A 22,424-nucleotide genomic window follows, 5' to 3' on the forward strand; every position below is an offset into this window, starting at 1 on the left:
TCCCCTCTTGTGTCGCTGGTGTCCCCAACCCACCTGAGCCCTGTCAGCGGGTGTCCCCTGTCACCCCCCCGCGGTGTCACGGGGTGTCCCCAACCCTCCTGACCCCCCCCGAGGGTCACCGGGGGTTGTCCCCTGGGTGGCCGGCCGTGCTGGCCCCTGTGTCACCAAGGTGTCCCCCTGTCACCCCGGGGGTCCCCGGCACCTGTCCCCGGCCTGTCCCCTGTCACCAAACCCCGGCCCTGCTGTCCCCAACCCTCGTGACCCCTGGCACCGGCGGGCCCCTTGTCACCGGGTGACCCCAACCCCTGTCCCCAGGTGTCCCCTGCCACCGCGGGGAGGGGGGGGGGGGTCCCCAACCGCTGTCCCTGAGTGTCCCCAACCCTCCTGACCCCTGTGCCTCCGGGGTCGTCACCGGGGCGTCCCCTCGTCACCCGGGTGTCCCCAACCCCGCTCTGCCCCCCGTCCCCGCGTGCCCCTCCCCACGTCACCCGGGTGTCCCCAACCCCCAGCCCCCTCCCCCCCCACCCGCGGGGTGTCCCCTGGCCCTGTCACCGGGTGTCCCCGACCCGCCGTCCCGCTGTCACCGCCGCTGTCCCGTAAACAGGGTGACAGGGTGGCCCCGCGGTGTCGGGTTCCCCCCCAGCGCTAAAAATAACGGGGGGGGGTGGGGTGGGGTGGGGGGGGGGGGTGACCGGACACCCGGGTCCTCCCCCCCCCCCCCGGGGTCATCCTGTCACCGACTGTCCCCAAGGAGGAGGGGGGGGACACCCCGGGGTGGGGCGGGGAATAGGGGTCACCCCTCCCCCCCCACGGCAGCACAAGGGGGGGGGGGACACCCCGGGGGGTCACCCTGGTTGCCATGGCAACGGGACGGGGATGACCCTTTTAGTTACTGGGGGAGGGGGGAAGTGTCACCTCGGTTGCCGTGGCAACGGGACGGGGTCACACCCCCCCCGGTTGATTTTGAGGGGGGGAAGTGTCACCTCGGTTGCCATGGCAACGACCCGGCTGCGCCCCCGTTGCTATGGGGGGGCACACACACAGAGAGGATGCCCCCGGTTGCCATGGAAACCCTGGTTGCTACGACGAGGCCACGCCCCCGTCGCTATGGGGCGTGACCAGCCCAATAAGCCCCTCCCCTAATGACGGCTCGACAAGCCACGCCCCCTTCTTTTCCCCGCCTCCACCGGCCGCCCCGCCCTCTTTGACCACGCCCCTCCAGCCGTTAACCGGCCCCGCCCCCTTTCCTTTCCGCCGCCGCCACTTCCGGCGTGCGCTCATTTCCGTCGGCGCACGCGCGGGGGGGAGGCGCGCGCGGAGCGGCCGGGCCGTGAGGGAGCGCGGGGTCCGTGAGGGCCGGGGGGCGGCGGCGGCGGGCCCCGGGGGCGAACACCGCGGGCGGGACGGGGAAAAGGCCCCCCAGCGCCCGCGGCCTCGCGGGGGGGGTCCGCGGCGGGTGTGGGACGGGCTGGGGGGGGTCGTGGTGTGAGGTTTTGGGGCTCCGAGGGCCGTTGTGGGTCTTGGGGGAGGAGTTGTGGGGGGGGGTGTTTGGGGGCTCCGGGAGGGTCTGTGTGGGGTTTTGGGGGGGTTTTGGGGGCTCCGGGAGGGTCTGTGTGGGGTTTTGGGTGGGTTTTGGGGGCTCCGGGAGGGTCTGTGTGGGGTTTTGTGGGGGTTTTGGGGGCTCCGGGAGGGTCTGTGTAGGGTTTTGTGGGAGTTTTGGGGGCTCCGGGAGGGTCTGTGTGGGGTTTTGGGTGGGTTTTGGGGGCTCCGGGAGGGTCTGTGTGGGGTTTTGTGGGGGTTTTGGGGGCTCCGGGAGGGTCTGTGTGGGGTTTTGGGGGCTCCGGGAGGGTCTGTGTGGGGTTTTGTGGGGTTTTGGGGGCTTCGGGAGGGTCTGTGTGGGGTTTTGTGGGGTTTTGGGGGCTCCGGGAGGGTCTGTGTGGGGTTTTGGGGGGGTTTTCGGGGCTCCGGGAGGGTCTGTGTGGGGTTTTGTGGGGGTTTTGGGGGCTCCGGGAGGGTCTGTGTGGGGTTTTGGGGGAGTTTTGGGGGCTCCGGGAGGGGCTCGGCGTGGGTATGGGGGTCTAGGTTGGGGTTATTGGGGTTCGGGGGGTGTTCGGGGGTCTCTGGAGTGGATTCTCGGGGGTGTTTGGGGGTCTCTGGAGGGGATTTCTGAGGGTCTGGGGGTGTCTGGTGTGGGGTGAAAGGGGCCCGGGAAGGTTTGGGGGGGTCCCAGCTGGGGTTCTTGGGGGTCTCTGTGGGGTTTTTGGGGGTCCGGGGTGGGATGAAGTCCAATGAGGGCGGATTTGGGGCAGTTTTGGGGGTATTTGGGGTTCGGGGGGGGTCCTGACCCACGCCGTGTCCCCCCAGCAGAGCCCCCCAGGATGACGCAGTTCCTGCCCCCCAACCTTCTGGCCCTTTTTGCCCCCCGAGACCCCATCCCTTACCTGCCCCCCCTGGAGAAGTTGCCCCACGAGAAGCACCACAACCAACCCTACAGCGGCATCGCGCCCTACATCCGCGAGTTCGAGGTACCCCAAAGCCCCGGGACCCCCAAAACCCCACAGAGACTGTCCTGAGACCCCCAAAACCCCACAGAGACTGTCCTGGGACCCCCAAAACCCCACAGACCGTCCTGGAACCCCCAAAACCCCACAGAGACTGTTCTGGGACCCCCAAAATCCCACACAGACCGTCCTGGGACCCCCAAAGCCCCACACAGACCGTCCTGGGACCCCCAAAGCTCCACAGACCGTCCTGAGATCCCCAAAACCCCACACAGACCATCCTGGGACCCCCAAAGCCCCACACAGACCGTCCTGGGACCCCCAAAGCTCCACAGACCGTCCTGAGACCCCCAAAACCCCACACAGACTGTCCTGGGACCCCCAAAGCCCCACACAGACTGTCCTGGGACCCCCAAAACCTCACAGAGACTGTTCTGGGACCCCCAAAATCCCACAGACCGTCCTGGGACCCCCAAAACCCCACAGAGACTGTTCTGGGACCCCCAAAACCCCACACAGACCATCCTGGGACCCCCAAAACCCCACAGAGACCTTCCCCAGACTCCCATAGCCCTGCCCCAAACCCTCTCCCCACCCCCACCCCCCTCCTGGAGCCCCCCCAACCCCCCCTTTGTGACCCCCCCGTGTCCCCCCAGGACCCCCGCGATGCGCCGCCGCCGACGCGCGCCGAGACGCGCGAGGAGCGCATGGAGCGCAAGGTACGTCCTGGCCGCCCCCAAAAACGGGGGCAAACCCCCCCGAAATCGGGTGCAGCCCCACCCGGGGTGGGCTCAGCCCCTTCCCCACGAGGCTGGGAACGCCCTGGGGGGGTCCCCAGAACCGGTGTTGCCCCCTAAATTTCAACTCGTCCCCAACGCTGGACCTGACTCGTCCCCACCCTGAGTTTTAGGGGATCCTAAAACTGCTGGGAGTGTTTGGGGTCCCCGCTGGATTTTTGGGGGGGCTGTGGGGCTTGGGGACCCCCCTGAGGTCACCCCAGTGCCCCTTTGTTTTGGTCACTTCTCCCCCTTTTTGCTCCCCCGGCAGCGGCGGGAGAAGATCGAGCGAAGGCAGCAGGAGGTGGAGTCCGAGCTCAAGCTCTGTAAGTTTGGGGGGGATCGTGTGGGGCTGGGGGGTTCCGTGGGGCTGAGGGGGGTCCCCTCTTTTCCTCTGACCCCTCCTGACCCCCCCTTTCCCCCAGGGGACCCCCACAACGACCCCAACGCTCAAGGAGATGCCTTCAAAACCCTGTTCGTGGCCAGAGTGGTGAGTGCTGGGAGGGGGGGGGGGGGGAAGGAAATGGGGTCCCCCCCCTCAATTTGGGGGGATTCCCACCAATTCTTGGGGTTTCCTCAGGTCCTTGGGGGTCTCCTCTCAATCTTTGGGGTCCCTCCAGGCTGTGGGGGGTTCCCCGATCCGTGTGGTCGCCCTTAATTTTGGGTTTTTTCCTGCTAATTCCGTGAGATCTGCCTTGAATCCCTTAATTTTCTCCTGGTTCTTGTGGGGTTGTCCCAATCTTTGGGGTTTTCTCCTGGTTTTTGTGGGTTTTCCCAATCTTTGGGGTTTTCTCCTGGTTCTTGTGGGGTTGTCCCAATATTTGGGTCTCCCCCCAATATCCCAGGCCCCCCCAGTTTTTGGGAACTCCCTCCCCAGTTTGGGGTCACCCCTTTTTGTTTCTCCCCCAGAATTACGACACGACGGAATCGAAGCTGCGCCGAGAGTTTGAGGTTTACGGCCCCATAAAGAGGGTGAGTGGGGGTCTGCTCCTGTCCCCAACCTGTCCCACACCTGTCCCCCCACCTGTCCTCACCTGTCCTCATCTGTCCCCCACCTGTCCCTACCTGTCCCACACCTGTCCCCATCTGTCCCCCCATCCCACACCTGTCCCCACACCTGTTCCCCACCTGTTCCTATGCTTGTCCCCACCTGTCCTCACACTTGTTCCTACCTGTCGTCATCTCTCCCCCACCTGTCCCCCACCTGTCCCCCACCTGTCCCCACCTGTCCCCACCTGTCCCACACCTGTCCCCACCTGCAGATCTACATGGTGTACAACAAGCGCTCGGGGAAGCCGCGCGGTTACGCCTTCATCGAGTACGAGCACGAGCGGGACATGCACTGTGAGTACCCCCAGACCCCCCCGGGACCCCCCAAAAACCTTCCCCCTCCCCCAAAAAAAAAAAATTCCGCATGTCCGACCTCCCACCCACCGCCCCACCCACACCTGGGGGGCCCCGTGGTCCCCCCGGGGCCGGGCGCCAGGTAAGTACCGGGGCGGGGCGGCCGAGGGCGTTGTGGTCAAGGTGCAGGTGGCCGCCGCGGCTACCGGCGCTCAAGGTGACGAGCGGACGAGGCTCAGGTGGCCGAGGGTGCAGGTGGAGGTGGACTAGAGGTGGACAGGGTCAAGGTGTGGCCGAGGCGTGGGTGGCCAAATTTACAGGTGGTCAGGGCTCCACGTGGCCCAAGTCCGCGTGGGCAGGGCTACAGGTGGTCCAGCTGTAGGTAGCCGTGGCTACCGACGGCCGAGGTAACGAGGCCTCAGGTGGCCTACGAGCTCCAGGTGACCAGGGCTGCAGGTGGCCAAAGTCCAGGTCACCGCTGGACTGCAGGTGGTGGCCGAGGCTGTGGTTGGCCGAGGCTGCAGGCACGGGGACAGGTGGTGGCCGAGGTCACGGGTAGCCGTGGCACGAGCGGAGCCACAGTCGGTGGCCGCGGGCAGAGCGTTGGTGGCCAAGGCTCCAGCCAAGACGTGGTTGGCCAATGGTGCGGTTGGCCGAGGCTGCTCTTGGCCTGCCTGGAGGAAACCAAGGCTACCATTGGCCGGTGGTGCTGTTGCCCACCCTACGATTGGTCAAGGCTACTGTCGGCCGAGATTCCAGGTAGCCCAACTACGGGAGGCCAAGGCTGTGGTTGGCCGAGGGTTCAGTTGGCCAGGGCTGTGATTGGCCAAGGGATTGGTTGACCAAGGCTGTCATTGGCCAAGGCTCCAATCGGCCAAGGTTCCAGTTGGCCAAGGCTCCATTTGGCCAAGGGTTCAGTTGACCAGGGTTGTGGTTGGCCAAGACTTCAAGTGGCCAAGGCTGTCATTGGCCAAGGCTTCAGGTGACCAAGGCTGTCATTGGCCAAGGCTCCAGGTAACCAAACTACAAGACTACTGTAGTCCAAGGCTTTGATTGGCCAAACTAGAGGGAAGCAAGACTACGTTTGGCCGAGGGTGCCGTTGACCAGGGCTTCAGTTGGCCAAGGCTGCCGTTGGCCAAACCCATGGGTAGAGCTCCCTTTGGCCAAGTCTGCCATTGGCCAGGTGTCCAGCTGGCCAGATTTTCCATTGGCCAAGTCTTCAAGTGGGCTGAACCTCCAGCTGGCCGTGGCTGCGGGTAGATCTGCCATTGGCCAACTCTCCAGTTGGCCAACCAACCGTTGGCCAGCGTTCTGTTGGTCAAGGCTACCATTGGCCAGCCACCCTGTTGGTCAAGCATCGAGCTGGCCGAGCCTGTGGGTAGAACTTCTGTTGGTCAACCACCCATTGGTCAAGCGTCAGGCTGGCCACACTTATGGGCGGAGCTCCCTTTGGCCTTTCATTGGCCAATCTCCAGTTGGGTCAGCTTTCCATTGGCCAATGCCCAGTTGGGTCAACCTTCCATTGGTCAACCTCTAGTTGGCCGAGCCTATGGGTGGAGCTCCTGCTGGTCAACCACCCATTGGCCAACCTTCCATTGGTCAACCTCCAGTTGGCCGAGCCTGTGGGCAGAGCTTCCATTGGCCAATGCCCAGGTGGGTCAGCTTTCCATTGGCCAGCCTCCAGTTGGCCGAGCCTATGGGCGGAGCTTCCATTGGCCAATGTCCAGTTGGTCAGGCCTATGAATGGAGCTCCTGTTGGTCAAGCTTCCATGGGTCAAGGTCAACCTTCCATTGGTCAACTCTCCATTGGCCAACCTCCAGTTGACCCAGCCTATGGGCGGAGCTCCTATTGGTCAACCTTCCATTGGCCAGTGCCCGGTTGGTTTAACTTTCCATTGGCCAACGCCCAGTTGGGTCCACCTTCCATTGGCCAACCTCCAGTTGGCCGAGCCTATGGGCGGAGCTCCTATTGGTCAACCGCCCATTGGTCAACCTTCCATTGGCCAATGCCCAGTTGGGTCAACCTTCCATTGGCCAACCTCCAGTTGGCCGAGCCTATGGGTGGAGCTCCTATTGGTCAACCGCCCATTGGTCAACCTTCCATTGGCCAACGCCCAGTTGGCCACGCCTACGGGTGGAGCTTCCATTGGCCAACGCTGTTGGCCGAGCCGTTGGCCCATCCTGCGGCGGGCGCGTCGTGCGGCGCCGCTCTCTCTATCCATCCGCTGTCCCGGGGGCGTGTCCTGCCTCCCTCTGGGGGCGTGTCCCAGTTCCATTCTGGGGGCGTGTCCCAGTTCTATTCTGGGGGCGTGTCCCGGTTCTATTCTGGGAGGCGTGTCCCGCCTCTGTCTGGGGCGTGTCCAGGTTCCCTCTGGGGGCGTCTCCCGGTTCCATCCAGGGGCGTATCCCACCTGTACCCAGGGCTATCCCGGGGGCGTGTCCTGCCTCCCCCGGGGGCGTGTCCCAGCTCCCTCCGGGGGGCGTGTCCCGGCTGGGCGTGCGGTGGGGCGGGGCGGCGAGGCGAGGCGAGGCGAGGCCGGCGGCTCGGTATTAACACTGTTTTATTGTCACTGCAGCCACCTTTGTGATGGCTTTTGCCACTCTGCTGGCTTGCAGCTGATCCTAGTGCTCCCCCCTCCACACCTCAGTGTATGGTTGGTATAAGGGTTTGTATCCTGGTAAGACGCCTTTGGAAAAAAAAAAAAAAACAAAACCCCCCCGCACCCAAAACAAAACCGGCAGAGATTGGGGGAGAGGGCGGGGGGCTTGGGGGGAGCTTTGGTATCCCCCCGACCCCCCCCCCCCAGGGCAGCGGAGGAGTTTTGGGGGGGTTGGAATTGGGGGAGACCCCTCCCCTCGCAGCCGGGCGTGGCCGGGCTGGGGGCGGTGGGGTTGGAGCCCCCCTCCCTCCCTAAAAAACTGATTTATTTACTCCACCCCCCCTTAATTTAAAGCATCCCCCCCCCCCTCCCCCCGTGTTTTTGGGGAGGGGGCTCCTCGCAGCGCCCCCCCCCCCCCACCTCACAGACCCCTCCCCGCGCGGGCAGGGAGCGAATCCCACCTGGAATTCCCCAAATTTCCCCCTCCCCTTCACCCCGGCCCCCCCCTTCCCCCCAGCACGGTCACAGCCTCAGTCTCCGCTGAGGTGGGGACGCGTGACCCCCCCCTCAGTTTTATTTTGGGGGCGGGGGCCCTCAAGGACCCCCCCCCCAGCCCCTCGAGGCAGGACCCCCCCAGCCCCCCCCCCAGTCGCCCCCCCCCGCGTTTGTTCTGCCCCAGGAGGATGAGGAGGAGGAAGGAAGGAGGGGAGGGGGGGGCGCTCCAAGCGCCCCCTCCCCACCCCGGGGCTTGGGGAGGGGGCTCCCAAAATATTTTGGGGATCGCCCCCCCGCCCCCCCCACGAGCCTGGATGTTTGTGTAGGGCCTACAGCTTTTGGGGGGGGTCGGGACAGGTCCCTTAGTGGGGAGGGGGTCGGGATTTTTGGGGGGGTTGGGAATTAGAGGGGGGGGGCTCAGCCCCCCCTCCCCCCAAAATATTTGGGGAGCGACCCCGCCCTGGTCCCATGGACCGAGGGGGGGCGCGGGGTGGGCGGGGCTCACAGGGGCGTTTTTGGGGGGGGGGGCTCAGCCCCTCCCCCCAGCCCGTTTTTTTTTGGGGGGGGAGAGGGTGGGATGTGTGCGGGGAGGGGGGGTCCCCGAGGGTTGAGGGGGGGGGTTCGGTTTTTAATTTGGGGAGGGGGCTGTGAGGTAGGACGGGTCTCAGGTAAGGCCCCAGCGCCCGTCCCAGGAGCGGCTTCGTCTGGAGGGGGCCCCCCCCGGCCGGGGGGGGGGGGACACACGGACCCGCCCCCCGCCCGCCCACCGCACCCAGGACTCGCTTTGGAGAGTGGGGGGGGGGGGGCGGGGGCGGGGGGGGCGGAATTTGGGGAGGGGGAGTCGGGGGAGGGGTCAGGGGGTGGGCGGGGCCTGCGTCCAGGTGGTGGTGCCTCGATTTGGGGGGGGGGTGGGGGGGGGGCTGAACTGCCGTGGGTGCCCCCCCCCCTAAAAAAATAAAGGGTTGGGGGCGGGGTGAGAGTGAGGGGGGGTCAGCGCAGGTAAGGCAGAGCCCCCCGAATTGTGGGGAGGGGGGCGTTCAACAGGTAAAGGTGACCCACCCCCCCAAAATGAGGTGTTGGGGGGATCAGGTTGCAGGTAAAAGGTGGTGAAACCTCCCCCCCCCCCGCAAAAAAATTGGGGGGGGGGTGTCGTTAAACAGGTAAAAGGTGACCCCCCCCAAAAAATGAGATGTTGGGGGGGTCAGGTAACAGGTGAAGGGGTGAAACCCCCCCAAAAAAATTAAGGGGGGGGCAATGAACAGGTAAAAAAAATGACCCCCCCCAAAAAATGAGGTGTGGGGGGGTCAGGTGAAACCCCCCCCAAAAATTTAATGGGGAGGGGTCGCTAATCAGGTAAACGAGGTGATGCCCCCCCCCCAAATGAGGTGTGTGTGGGGGGGGTCAGGTAACAGGTGAAGGGGTGAAACCCCCTAAAATTAATGGGGGGGGTCGTCAAACAGGTAAAAGGTGACCCCCCCAAAAAATGAGTTGTGGGGGGGTCAGGTAACAGGTGAAGGGGTGAAACCCCCCAAAATTAATGGGGGGGGTCGTCAAACAGGTAAAAGGTGACCCCCCCAAAAAATGAGATGTTGGGGGGGTCAGGTAACAGGTGAAGGGGTGAAACCCCCCCAAAAAATTAAGGGGGGGGCAATGAACAGGTAAAAAAAATGACCCCCCCCAAAAAATGAGGTGTGGGGGGGGTCAGGTAACAGGTGAAGGGGGTGAAACCCCCCCCAAAAAAATTAAGGGGGGGGGTCGTTAAACAGGTAAAAAAGGTGACACACCCCCCCAAAAAAATGAGGTGTTGGGGGGGCGCTCCCCCCTCGAAAAAGATGAAGTTTTGGGGGGTCAATAATCAGGTAAAGGTGGTGACCCCCCCCCCAAAAAGCAAATAAGGGGAGGGGGGTCAACAGGTTCAGGGGGTGACACCCCCAAAAATAAAGGGGGGGGTCAACAAACAGGTAAAAGAGGTGAAAATCCCCCCCCCCAAAAAAAAAAACTTGGGGGAGTTAATTTATCGGTGGGGGGGGTCAGTCTGCAGGTGGAGGTGGTGACCCCCCCCCCCCAAAAAAAAAAAAGTGGGTGGGGGGGTCTATAAAACACCCCCCCCCCAAAAAAAAAAGTTTTGTGGCGTTCATTTGCGGGGGGAGGGGGGGCTTAATTAATTATTTTTAATTTGGGGTGGGGGGTGTCTCAGGCTCCCCCTTCACCCACCTTTCCTTTCACAGCCGTGTCATTTTTTTAGGGGTGGGGGGCACCTCTTTAACCCCCCCTCCCCTCTTTATTCCAATTTTTTGGGGGGGGGGGGGGGTGTGGAAAAATCCCGATTTTCCGGGAGGGAACGAGGCGATTTTTTTATTTTTTGGGGGGGGGTGGGGGGAGAAAAGCGAATTTTTTCGGGGGGGGGTGGGGGCGGGGCTGAGGCGGCCCCGCTGTGGCTGACGCCCCCTCCCCCTTTTTCCCCGCCCCCTCCCCAAAATCTCGGGACCCCTCCCCAAATGGATTTCTCGGCAGCCGCCTACAAACACGCCGACGGCAAGAAAATCGACGGGCGCCGGGTGCTGGTGGACGTGGAGAGGGGCAGGACCGTCAAGGGCTGGCGGCCCCGGCGCCTGGGTGAGACCCCTCCCCTAATGAAACCCCCTCCCCAAAAATTCGGGGGGCTCTGCTGGGTCTAAAATGGGGCTTCGGCCCAAAGTCGGGGCTTTTTCACCTGAAAATTTGGGGGGGGTGGGACCGGTCTATTCTTAACTTTTCGGTGTTTGCCCCAAATTTTTTCGGGTTTGTTTGGTGGGTTTTGCGCCCCCTCCCCAAAAAATTTGGGGATTCAATCCCAATTTGGGGTTTTTAACCTGAAAATTTGGGTTTGGAATGGATGTATCCATAATTTTGGGGGGTTTTTTGTGCTTTCTCTCATTTTTTGGGGGGTTTGGTGGCGCTGACTCCCCAAATTTGGGGGAGGTGGAGGACCTTAAACTATGCCCCCAAATTTGGGGTGTTTTCTGCCCTTAAAAAAAGGGTTTTGCCCCTAATTTGGGGTCATTTTTGGGGTCCCCTGACCCCCCTGTGCCCCCCAGGGGGAGGTTTGGGGGGGTCACTCAGGGTTTGGGGTCATTTTTGGGGTCCCCTGACCCCCCTGTGCCCCCCAGGGGGAGGTTTGGGGGGGTCACTCAGGGTTTGGGGTCATTTTTGGGGTCCCCTGACCCCCCCGTGCCCCCCAGGGGGAGGTTTGGGGGGGTCACTCAGGGTTTGGGGTCATTTTTGGGGTCCCCTGACCCCCCTGTGCCCCCCAGGGGGAGGTTTGGGGGGGTCACTCAGGGTTTGGGGTCATTTTTGGGGTCCCCTGACCCCCCTGTGCCCCCCAGGGGGAGGTTTGGGGGGCACCCGGCGCGGCGGGGCCGACGTCAACATCCGGCACTCGGGAAGGGACGACACGTCCCGCTACGACGAGCGGTGAGTGGGGGGTCCTGGGGGGCTCGGGGGGGTCGGGGTCACCCTTGGGACCCCTCTGGGACCCCCAGGATGGGCTTTGAGACCCCTCTGTCACCTTTGGGACCCCCGGGATGGATTTTGGGACCCCTTTGGGACCCCTTTGTCACCTTTGGGACCCCTTTGGAGACCCCCCCTAGCATGGGCCAGGATCCCCCTGTCACCTTTGGGACCCCCTGGGGAGGGGACAGGGGACCCCAGGGACCACCCGTGTCACCTTTGGGACCCCCAGGGACCCCCTGGAATGGATCTGGGACCCCCAGTGTCACCTTTGGGTGGGTCAGGGACCCCTCAGGACCCTTCGGGACCCCCTGGAGTGGGTCAGGGACCCCCAGGACACCTCAGGGACCCTCAGGAATGTGTCAGGGACCCCTTAGGGACCCTCAGGGACCCCCCGGGACACCTCAGGGACCCTTTGAGACACCTCAGGGTCCCCCTGAAATGGGTCAGGGACCCCCGGGACACCTCAGGGACCCCCAGTGTCACCTTTGGGTGGGTCAGGGACCCCCCAGGACCCCTGAGGGACCCCTCAGGACCCACTGGAATGGGTCTGGGACCCCCCGGGACACCTCAGGGACCCCCGGGACCTCTCAGGGACCCCCTTGGGACCCCCTGGAATGGGTCAGGGACCCCCGGGACCCCTCAGGGACCCCTTGGGACCTCCTGCCATGGGTCAGGGACCCCCGGGACACCTCAGGGACCCCCTTGGGACCCCCTACAATGGGTCTGGGACCCCCTGGGACACCTCAAGGACCCCCCAGGACACCTCAGGGACCCCCTGAAATGGGTCAGGGACCCCTGGGACCCCTCAGGGACCCCTTGGGACCCACTGGAATGGGTCTGGGACCCCCCAGGACACCTCAGGGACCCCCTGAAATGGGTCAGGGACCCCCGGGACACCTCAGGGACCCCCTGAAATGGGTCAGGGACCCCCGGGACACCTCAGGGACCCCCTGAAATGGGTCTGGGACCCCCGGGACACCTCAGGGACCCCCTGAAATGGGTCTGGGACCCCTCAGGACCCCTTGGGACCCCCTGAAATGGGTCAGGGACCCCTCAGGACCCCTTGGGACCCCCCTGAAATGGGTCAGGGACCCCCGGGACACCTCAGGGACCCCCTGAAATGGGTCAGGGACCCCCGGGACACCTCAGGGACCCCCTGAAATGGGTCTGGGACCCCCGGGACACCTCAGGGACCCCCTTGGGACCCCCTGCCACGGGTCAGGGATCCCCGGGCCCCCTCTGCCGCCCCCCTGAGCCCCGCCGCGTCCCCCCCGTTAGTGACCGCGAGCGGGAGCGGGAGCGGGAGCGGCGGGAGCGTTCCCGGGAGCGGGACCGGCGCCGTTCTCGCTCCCGGGAGCGGCGGCGTCGGACGCGGAGCCGCGAGAAGGACGAACGGGAACGGAAACGGGGCGGGAGCCGCGACCGCAGCAAAGACCGGGAGCGCGAGCGGGAGCGCAAACGCCGCTCCCGCTCCCGGGAGAGGAAACGCGACCGCGAACGCGACAAAAAGGACGAGGGACCCCCGGAAGGGCTGGAGACCCCCGAGGAGCTGGCGGCGGCGGCGGGAGGAGGAGGAGGAGGAGGAGGAGAACCGGGGGGTCCCGACGGCTCGGCGGGAGACTCGGCGGAGAAACGGGAGCGGGAGAGGGAGAGACGCCGCGGGCACCGGGAGAGGGAGCGGAGGCGGGAGCGGGAGCGGGAGCGGGAGCGGGAGCACAAACGGGAGCGGGAGCGGCGGGAGGAGCGCGGCGCGGCCGCCGAGGGCGGCGAGGCGGGGCCCGGCGGCGAGGCCGACGCGTTCCCGGGGGCCGAGGGCGGCGGGGGCGCGCAGCCCGCCGAGGGTTACCTGGGCGCGGCCGAGAACGGCTACCTGCTGGAGGCGCCGCTCGAGTGAGCGCGCCGCCCAATAAAGGACTTTTAGCGGAAAATAACGCACCGGCGCGTCCGCGGCGCTTTTCCTTCTCTTTTCTTTTGGGGAGGGGGTTGGAAAATAAAAATGGGTTTGGCGGTTTTAATTGGGTTTTTTGGGGGGGGGCTTCGGAAAATAAAAATGAGGTTTTGGGGGGTTTTTATTATTTTTTTGGGGGGGATTGGGGTTTTTGGAAAATAAAAACGAGGTTTTTATGGGGTTTTTAATTATTTTTGGGGGGGGGATCGGGGTTTTTGGAAAATAAAAATGATGTTTTTGGGGGGTTTTTAATTATTTTTTGGGGGGGATTGGGGTTTTTGGAAAATAAAAATGAGTTTTTTATGGGGTTTTTAATTATTTTTGGGGGGGGGATTGGGGTTTTTGGAAAATAAAAATGAGTTTTTTATGGGGTTTTTAATTATTTTTTTTGGGGGGGATTGGGGTTTTTGGAAAATAAAAATGAGGGGTTTGGGGGGTTTTTAATTATTTTTTTTGGGGGGGGGATTGGGGTTTTTGGAAAATAAAAACGAGGTTTTGGGGGGGTTTTAATTATTTTTTGGGGGAGGGGGATTTGGGTTTTTCCAAAAATAAAAATGAGGTTTTGGGGGTTTTTAATTATTTTTTGGGGGGGGGGATCGGGGTTTTTGGAAAATAAAAATGAGGGGTTTTGGGGGTTTTAATTATTTTTTGGGGGGGGGATTGGGGTTTTTGGAAAATAAGAATGAGGTTTTTATGGGGTTTTTAATTATTTTGGGGGGAATTGGGATCGGGGTTTTTGGAAAATAAAAATGAGGTTTTTGGGGGGGTTTAATTATTTTTTGGGGGAGGGGGATTTGGGTTTTTCCAAAAATAAAAATGAGGTTTTGGGGTTTTTAATTATTTTTTTTGGGGGGGGATTGGGGTTTTTGGAAAATAAAAATGAGGGGTTTGGGGGGTTTTTAATTATTTTTTTTTGGGGGGGGATTGGGGTTTTTGGAAAATAAAAATGAGGGGTTTTGGGGGTTTTAATTATTTTTTTGGGGGGGATTGGGGTTTTTGGAAAATAAAAATGAGGGGTTTTGGGGGTTTTAATTATTTTTTTGGGGGGGATTGGGGTTTTTGGAAAATAAAAATGAGGTTTTTGGGGGTTTTTAATTATTTTTTGGGGGAGGGGATTGGGGTTTTTGGAAAATAAAAATGAGGTTTTTGGGGGTTTTAATTATTTTTGGGGGATTGGGGGTTTTTGGAAAAGAAAGGGGGTTTTGGCGGTTTTGTTATTTTTCTGGGGGGGGTTGGAAAATAAAAATCAGGGGTTTGGGGTTTTCAATTGGTTTTGGGGGGGATTGGGGGTTTTTGGAAAATAGAGGGTTTTGTGGTGGTTTTAATTTTTTTTTTGGAAGGGGGGATTGGGTTTTTTCCGAAAATAAAAAAGAGGTTTTTTGGGGTTTTTAATTATTTTTGAGGGGTTTTGGGGCCTTTTTTGTTTGATTTTTTTTTTTTTTGGAGGGAGTTTGGGGGTTTTTAACTATTTTTGGGGATTTTTGGTGGGTTTTTTTTTTGGTGGCGGTGTTGGTTTTTACGGTTTTGCTGTTTGTTTTTGTTTTGTTTTCTTGGTGGGGGAGTTTGGATCCTCAAAGGGGTGGTGCCACCGATTTGGGGGATTTTTTCAGATGGAATTTTGGGTTGTTTTTTTTTTTTTTTTAATCCGAAAATAGCCCTAAAACTAATCTCCCCCCATTTTGGGGGTGTTTCCCTAAAAAAAGGGATGTCCCCACCAATTGGGGTTTTTTTTTTTAACGGAACTGGGGTCTTTTTGATCCAAAAATGGCTTTTCCCCCCGGTTGTTTTTGGCCCTAAAAGTGATGTCCCCAAATTTTGGGGTCTTGCCCTAAAAAACCAGCGCTGCCCCCCCCCCCCCCCCAATTTTTTACCTTTTTCCCGCCCCGAAATTTGTGACATTTCCCCAAATTTTGATTTTTTTTTTTTTTTGGTAGGACTGGGGTGTGTCCCCCCCCCAATATTCGGGACCCCTCCCCAAATTCGGGGTCTCCGCCGTTCTGCGCACGCGCGGGGGGGCGTGCCCCGTTGAAGCCCGAAGGGGCGTGTCCGCCTCATCAAAGGGGCGTGGCTTGTGTTGCCGAATAAGGCAGTGGGCGTGGCCACGCCGCGGGAGACGTGACCCGAAGCGGCCGGTGGGCGTGGTCCGGGCGAGGAGGGGGCGCGGTTTGTGCGCGACGGGGGCGTGGCCAGGGGTGGGCGTGGCCGGGCGAAGATGGCAGCGCTGAGTGGGGACGCGCTGGGGCTGGAGCGGGGTACGGGGGGCGGATTTTGGGGGGATTTGGGGGGATTTGGGGGGTCCGGAGGGTGGGGGGAGGGGAAGGGGAGGGGCTGGGGAGCGGCGGGGGTGGGGGAGGGGGCGCTAAGGGGGTGGGGGTTAAATGGGGGCGGGGAGCGAGGAACGGGGGGGGTTTGGGGGGGGATTTGGGGGGTCCTGGCGGGGAATTTGGGGTCCTTGGGGGGTTTTGGGAGGTCCTTGGGGGGAACTGGGGGGTTCTGGAGGGATTTTGGGGGGTCCCGGGGGGGATTTGGGGGGTCCCGGGGGGGATTTGGGGTCCTTGGGGGGTTTTGGGGGGTCCTTGGGGGGAACTGGGGGGTCCCGGGGTGTTTTGGGGGGTCCCGGGGGGGTTTTGGAGGGTCCCGGGGGGGTTTGGGGAGATGGAAGAGCTGGGGGTCGGATAAGGGGGGGGTCACAGGGGAAGTTTTGGGGTGATTTCGGCGTGTTTTGGGGGTGATTTTTTGTGCCTTTTTTGGGGTTGTTTTAAGGCGCTCTGGGAGGTGATTTTGGGGTGATTTTGGGGTGTTTTGGGCTGGTTTTGGGTTTGATTTTTTGGGGTGTTTCTGGGTTTAGTTTTGGGGTTTTTCTGGGGCTGTTTTGGGATGATTTTGGGGTGTTTTGGGCTGGTTTGGGGTTTGATTTTTTGGGGTGTTTCGGGGTTTAGTTTTGGGGTGTTTCTGGGGCTGTTTTGGGGTGATTTTGGGGCTGATTTCGGGGTGTTTTGGGCTGGTTTTGGGTTTGATTTTTTGGGGTGTTTCGGGGTTTAGTTTTAGGGTGTTTCTGGGGCTGTTTTGGGATGATTTCGGGGATGGTTTTGGGGTCTCCCCCCAGACGTGTCCCGGGCCGTGGAGCTGCTGGAGCGGCTCCAGCGCAGTGGGGAGCTGCCCCCCCAGAAGCTGCAGGCGCTGCAGAGGGTCCTGCAGAGCAAGTTCTGCTCCGCCATCCGCGAGGTGACCCCGAAACCCCCCGAAACCACCCCAAAACACCCCGAAACCCCCCCAAAACCCCCAAAACCGCCCCGAAACCCCTCAAAACCGCCCCAAAACCACCCCAAAACACCCTGAAACCCCCCAAAACCCCCCTAAACACCCTGAAACCCCCCAAAACCACCCCAAAACACCCTGAAACCCCCCAAAACCCCCCAAAAACCGCCCCAAAACACCCTGAAACCCCCCAAAACCCCCCAAAACCGCCCCAAAACACCCTGAAACCCCCCAAAACCCCCCAAAACACCCTGAAACCCCCCAAAACCCCCCGAAACTGCCTCAAAACACCCCAAAATCTCCCCAAAACACCCTGAAACCACCCCAAAACACCCTGAAACCCCCCGATACTGCCCCAAAACCGCCCTGAAACACCCTGAAACCCCCCAAAACACCCTAAAGCCCCCCGAAACACCCCGAAACCCCCCCAAAACCCCCAAAACCGCCCCGAAACCACCCCAAAACACCCTGAAACCCCCCAAAACCCCCCAAAACCCCCTGAAACCCCCCAAAACCCCCCAAAACCGCCCCAAAACACCCTGAAACCCCCCAAAACCCCCCGAAACCACCCCAAAACACCCTGAAACCCCCCAAAACCCCCCAAAACCCCCTGAAACCCCCCGAAACCCCCCAAAACCGCCCCAAAACACCCTGAAACCCCCCAAAACCCCCAAAACCGCCCCGAAACCCCTCAAAACCGCCCCAAAACCACCCCAAAACACCCTGAAACCCCCCAAAACACCCTGAAACCCCCCAAAACCCCCCGAAACTGCCTCAAAACACCCCAAAGTCTCCCCAAAACACCCTAAAACCACCCCAAAACCACCCTAAAACCACCCCAAAACACCCCAAAATCTCCCCAAAGCACCCTGAAACCCCCCCAAATATCCCAAAAATCTCCCCAAAACACCCCGAAAACACCCCAGAAACCGCTGTGGGAACCCCAAAACCACCCAAAACCCCCCAAAAACCCCCCCCCGGGAACCCCAAGACCCTCCCAAATCTCCCTAAAACCCCTCAAAACCTCCCCGAAACCCACCCTGGGAACCCCAAAACCCCCCAAACCACCCCAAATCCACCCTGGGAACCCCAAATCCACCCTGGGAACCCCAAAACCCCAGCGCAGCCCCCCCTGAAGCCCCCCCAAGCGGCGGCTGGAGAGATTCGGGGGGATCCCGGGGGGATATTGGGGGGACCCCGGAGGATTTCGGGGTCCCCTTCCCCTTCCCCAGGTCTATGAGCAGCTCTACGACACCCTGGACATCGCGGGGAGCCCCGAAATCCGCGCCCACGCCACGGCCAAGGTACCCCAAACCCCCTGGGGACCCCAAAAACCCACCTGGGGACCCCAAAAATCCCCTGGGGACCCCAAAAACCCACCTGGGGACCCCAAAACCCACCTGGGACCCCAGAAATCCCCCTGGGGACCCCAAAAACAACCTCAGGACCCTAAAACTCACTCTGGGGACCCCAGAAACACCCAATGTCCCCAAACGTCCCCAATGTCCTCAAATGTCCCCACATGTCCCAGATGTCCCCGGTGTCCCCATTGTCCCCAATGTCCCCGAACGTCCCAGATGTCCCCAGTGTCCCAAATGACCCAAATGTCCCCAATGTCCCCACTGTCCTGATTGCCCCCAAATGTCCCCAATGTCCCCAATGTCCCCACAATGTCCCCAATGCCCCCAGCGTCCCAAATGTCCCTAATGTCCCCACTGTCCCGATTGTCCCCAAATGTCCCCAATGTCCCCACTGTCCCCAATGTCCCCACAATGCCCCCAATGCCCCCAGTGTCCCAAATCCCCCCAATGTCCCCACTGTCCCGATTGTCCCCAAATGTCCCCAATGTCCCCACTGTCCCGATTGTCCCCAAATGTCCCCAATGCCCCCAATGTCCCAAATTCCCCCAATGTCCCCACTGTCCCGATTGTCCCCAAATGTCCCCAATGCCCCCAATGTCCCAAATTCCCCCAATGTCCCCACTGTCCCGATTGTCCCCAAATGTCCCCAATGCCCCCAATGTCCCCACTGTCCCCAATGTCCCCACAATGCCCCCAATGCCCCCAGTGTCCCAAATCCCCCCAATGTCCCCGCTGTCCCGATTGTCCCCAAATGTCCCCAATGTCCCCACTGTCCCCTATGTCCCCACAATGCCCCCAATGTCCCAAATCCCCCCAATGTCCCCCCACTGTCCCCGCTGTCCCCTGGCTGTCCCCAGGCCACGGTGGCGGCGTTTGCGGCCAGCGAGGGCCACGCCCACCCGCGGGTGGTGGAGCTGCCCAAGACCGAGGAGGGTTTGGGGTTCAACATCATGGGGGGCAAGGAGCAGAACTCGCCCATCTACATCTCCCGCGTCATCCCCGGCGGCGTGGCCGACCGCCACGGGGGGCTCAAACGGGGCGACCAGCTGCTCAGCGTCAACGGCGTGGTGAGCTCCGGGGGGATCCGGGCCATTGCGGGGGCTCTGGGGGGACGGGAGTGGTTCAGGCGGGGCTTGGGGTGGGTAAGTCGGGGTTTGAGGGGGTTTGGGGTGGGTAAATCGGGGTTTGAGGGGGTTTGGAGTGGTTAAATCGGGGTTTGGGGTGGGTAAATCGGGGTTTGGGTGGGTAAATTGGGGTTTGGAGTGGTTAAATCGGGGTTTGGGGTGGTTAAATCGGGGTTTGGGGTGGGTAAATCGGGGTTTGGGGTGGGTAAATTGGGGTTTGGGTGGGTAAATTGGGGTTTGGAGTGGTTAAATCGGGGTTTGGGGTGGTTAAATCGGGGTTTGGGTGGGTAAATTGGGGTTTGGGTGGGTAAATTGGGGTTTGGGGTGGGTAAATCGGGGTTTGGGGTGGGTAAATCGGGGTTTGGAGTGGTTAAATCGGGGTTTGGGGTGGGTAAATCGGGGTTTGGGTGGGTAAATTGGGGTTTGGGTGGGTAAATCGGGGTTTGGGGTGGGTAAACTGGGGTTTGGGGTGGGTAAATCGGGGTTTGAGGGGGTTTGGGGTGGGTAAATTGGGGGTTGGGGTGGGTAAACTGGGGTTTGGGGTGGATAAATTGGGGTTTGGGGTGGGTAAATTGGGGTTTGGGTGGGTAAATCGGGGTTTGGGTGGGTAAATCGGGGTTTGGGGTGGGTAAACTGGGGTTTGGGGTGGGTAAATCGGGGTTTGAGGGGGTTTGGGGTGGGTAAATTGGGGGTTGGGGTGGGTAAACTGGGGTTTGGGGTGGATAAATTGGGGTTTGGGTGGGTGAATCGGGGTTTGAGGGGGTTTGGAGCGGTTAAATCGGGGTTTGGGGTGGGTAAATTGGGGTTTGGGTGGGTAAATCGGGGTTTGAGGGGGTTTGGAGCGGTTAAATCGGGGTTTGGGGTGGGTAAATCGGGGTTTGGGTGGGTAAACTGGGGTTTGGAGTGGGTTAATTGGGGTTTGGGGTGGGTAAATCGGGGTTTGGGGTGGGTAAACTGGGGTTTGAGGGGGTTTGGAGTGGGTAAATTGGGGGTTTTGGGTGGGTAAATTTGGGTTTGGGGTGGTTAGATTGGGGTTTGGAGTTGTTAAATTGGGGTTTTTGGGGTGATTATGGGGGGTTTGAGGGGATTTTGGGAGGATTGGAGTGGTTAAATCGGGGGTTGGGGTGGGTAAATTGGGGTTTGGGGTGGGTAAATTGGGATTTGGGGTGGGTAAATTGTGATTTTTGGGGTGATTATGGGGAGTTTGAGGTGGGTAAATTGGGGTTTGGGATGGTTAAGTTGGGGTTTGAGGGGGTTTGGGATGGTTAAATTGGGATTTGGAGTTAAATTGAGATTTTTGGGGTGATTATGGGGGGTTTGCAGTGGTTAAATTGGCGTTTCAGGGGGTTTGGGAAGGTTAAATCGGGGTTTGGGAGGTTTGTGGTGGATGAATTGGGGCTTGGAGTCGTTTCATTGGTGTTTGGGGTGGGTAAATTGGGGTTTGGGATGGTTAAATTGGCGTTTGGAGTGGTTAAGTTGTGATTTTTGGGGTGATTTTGGGGGGTTTGAGGGGGTTTTGGGAGGATTGGAGGGGTTAAATCGGGGGTTGGGGTGGGTAAATTGGGGTTTGGGGTGGTTAAAATTGGGATTTGGGGAGTCAGGGCAGGTTTTGGGGCTCCAGGCTGGTTTTGGGGTCAGGGCTGGTTCTGGGTGGGTTTTTGAGGTTCTGGTTAGGTTTTTTGGGGGATTTAGGTGGGATTGGGGGGGGTTTGGGTGGGTTTTTGGGGTTCCAGTTGGGTTTTTGGGGTTCCGTTCTGGGTTTTTGGGGTTCCGTTCTGGGTTTTTGGGGTTCCAGTCGGGTTTTTGGGGTTCCGTTCTCGGTTTTTGGGGTTCCAGTCGGGTTTTTGGGGTTCTGTTCTGGGTTTTTGGGGTTCCGTTCTGGGTTTTTGGGGTTCCAGTTGGGTTTTTGGGGTTCCGTTCCGGATTTTGGGGGCCCCCATTTGGGGTTTTTGGGGCGCAGAGCGTGGAGGGGGAGCAGCACGAGCGCGCCGTGGAGCTGCTGAAGGCGGCGCAGGGCTCGGTGAAGCTCGTGGTGCGGTACACGCCGCGCGTGCTCGAGGAGATGGAGGCGCGCTTCGAGAAGCTCCGCACGGCGCGGCGCCGCCAGCACAACAGCTACTCGTGAGCACCCGAAGCCCCGTGGCCCCAAATCCCCGTGTCCCTAAATCCCTGTGTCCCCAAATTCCTGTGTCCCCAAATCCCCGTGGCCCCAAATCCCCGCGTCCCCAAATCCCCGTGGCCCCAAATCCCTGTGTCCCCAAATCCCCGTGTCCCCAAATCCCTGTGTCCCCAAATCCCCGTGTCCCCAAATCCCCGTGTGACCAAAATCCCCGTGTCCCCAAATCCCCGTGTCCCCAAATCCCCGTGTCCCCAAATCCCCGTGTCCCCAAATCCCCGAGTCCCCAAATCCCCGAGTCCCCAAATCCCCGTGTCCCCAAATCCCTGTGTCCCCAAATCCCCGCGTCCCCAAATCCCCGAGTCCCCAAATCCCCGTGGCCCCAAATCCCCGTGTCCCCAAATCCCCGTGTCCCCAAATCCCCGAGTCCCCAAATCCCCGAGTCCCCAAATCCCCGTGTCCCCAAATCCCTGTGTCCCCAAATCCCCGCGTCCCCAAATCCCCGAGTCCCCAAATCCCCGTGGCCCCAAATCCCCGTGTCCCCAAATCCCCGTGTCCCCAAATCCCTGCATCCCCAAATCCCTGTGGCCTTAAATCCCTGCTGCCCTAAATCCCATTGGTCTCAAATCCTTCAGTCCCAAAATCCCTGAGTCCCCAAATCCCTGATTCCCCAAATCTCTGAGTCCCCAAATCCCCGAGTCCCCAAATCCCCGAGTCCCCAAATCCCCGTGGCCCCAAATCCCCGCGTCCCCAAATCCCCGTGTCCCTAAATCCCCGTGTCCCCAAATCCCCGTGTGACCAAAATCCCTGTGTCCCCAAATCCCTGCATCCCCAAATCCCTGTGGCCTTAAATCCCTGCTGCCCCAAATCCCATTGGTCTCAAATCCCTCAGTCCCCAAATCCCCGAGTCCCCAAATCCCCTTGGAATCCGCGGCCCCAAACCCCTGAGCCCCGAAATCCCCCAAATCCCCAACCCCCCCTTGGGCCCAACAACCCCAACCCCCCCAAATCCTTCAATCCCCCCGCCCCCTCCCCAAATTCCACCCCGAAACTCCCACAGCCTCAACCCCCAAATCCCCCAAATCCCCCAAATCCTCAACCACCCCCGATTTCACCCCACAGGTCGCTGGAATCGAGGGGGTAGAACCCGCCGGGACCCCCCGAGACCCCCTGGAACACCCCGGGACCCCCCGGGACCCCCCAGGACCCCCCAGGACCCCCCCTCTGTATATTTGGGATATTTATGGGGCGCAGCCCCTCCCCCTCCCCCCCTGTACAGTATTTATTGGCTCCTATTTAAAGGTGTGGCCCAGGTGGGTCACCTGTGTGTCACCTGTGTGTCACCTGTGTCACCTGTGTGTCACCTGTGTGTCACCTGAGCGTCGCCTGTGTCACCTGGGGAGGGGGG

The 22,424-nt window shown here is 60.7% G+C and overlaps 2 protein-coding genes across 2 annotated transcripts; both read left to right on the top strand.

Annotated features, from left to right (window-relative positions):
• The first annotated feature begins 2,367 nt into the window (after positions 1-2,367).
• SNRNP70 (small nuclear ribonucleoprotein U1 subunit 70) lies at positions 2,368-13,144 on the top strand. Its single transcript, XM_066208528.1, has 9 exons — positions 2,368-2,525; positions 3,158-3,220; positions 3,549-3,603; positions 3,703-3,767; positions 4,187-4,249; positions 4,540-4,621; positions 10,232-10,333; positions 11,083-11,170; positions 12,488-13,144. The coding sequence occupies exons 1-9, from the start codon at positions 2,379-2,381 to the stop codon at positions 13,101-13,103; spliced, it is 1,281 nt and encodes a 426-aa protein (XP_066064625.1). The 5' UTR covers positions 2,368-2,378; the 3' UTR covers positions 13,104-13,144.
• A 2,198-nt stretch (positions 13,145-15,342) lies between these two features.
• LIN7B (lin-7 homolog B, crumbs cell polarity complex component) lies at positions 15,343-22,348 on the top strand. The gene is made up of 6 exons (XM_066208530.1): positions 15,343-15,409; positions 16,264-16,382; positions 17,648-17,719; positions 18,634-18,843; positions 20,861-21,021; positions 22,139-22,348. The coding sequence occupies exons 1-6, from the start codon at positions 15,370-15,372 to the stop codon at positions 22,158-22,160; spliced, it is 624 nt and encodes a 207-aa protein (XP_066064627.1). The 5' UTR covers positions 15,343-15,369; the 3' UTR covers positions 22,161-22,348.
• The last annotated feature ends 76 nt before the right edge of the window (positions 22,349-22,424 follow it).

This window comes from Chamaea fasciata, unplaced genomic scaffold (assembly GCF_029207755.1).
Source record: "Chamaea fasciata isolate MVZ Bird 193981 ecotype frontalis unplaced genomic scaffold, bChaFas1.0.hap1 SCAF_310, whole genome shotgun sequence".
Classification (NCBI taxonomy): domain Eukaryota; kingdom Metazoa; phylum Chordata; class Aves; order Passeriformes; family Sylviidae; genus Chamaea; species Chamaea fasciata.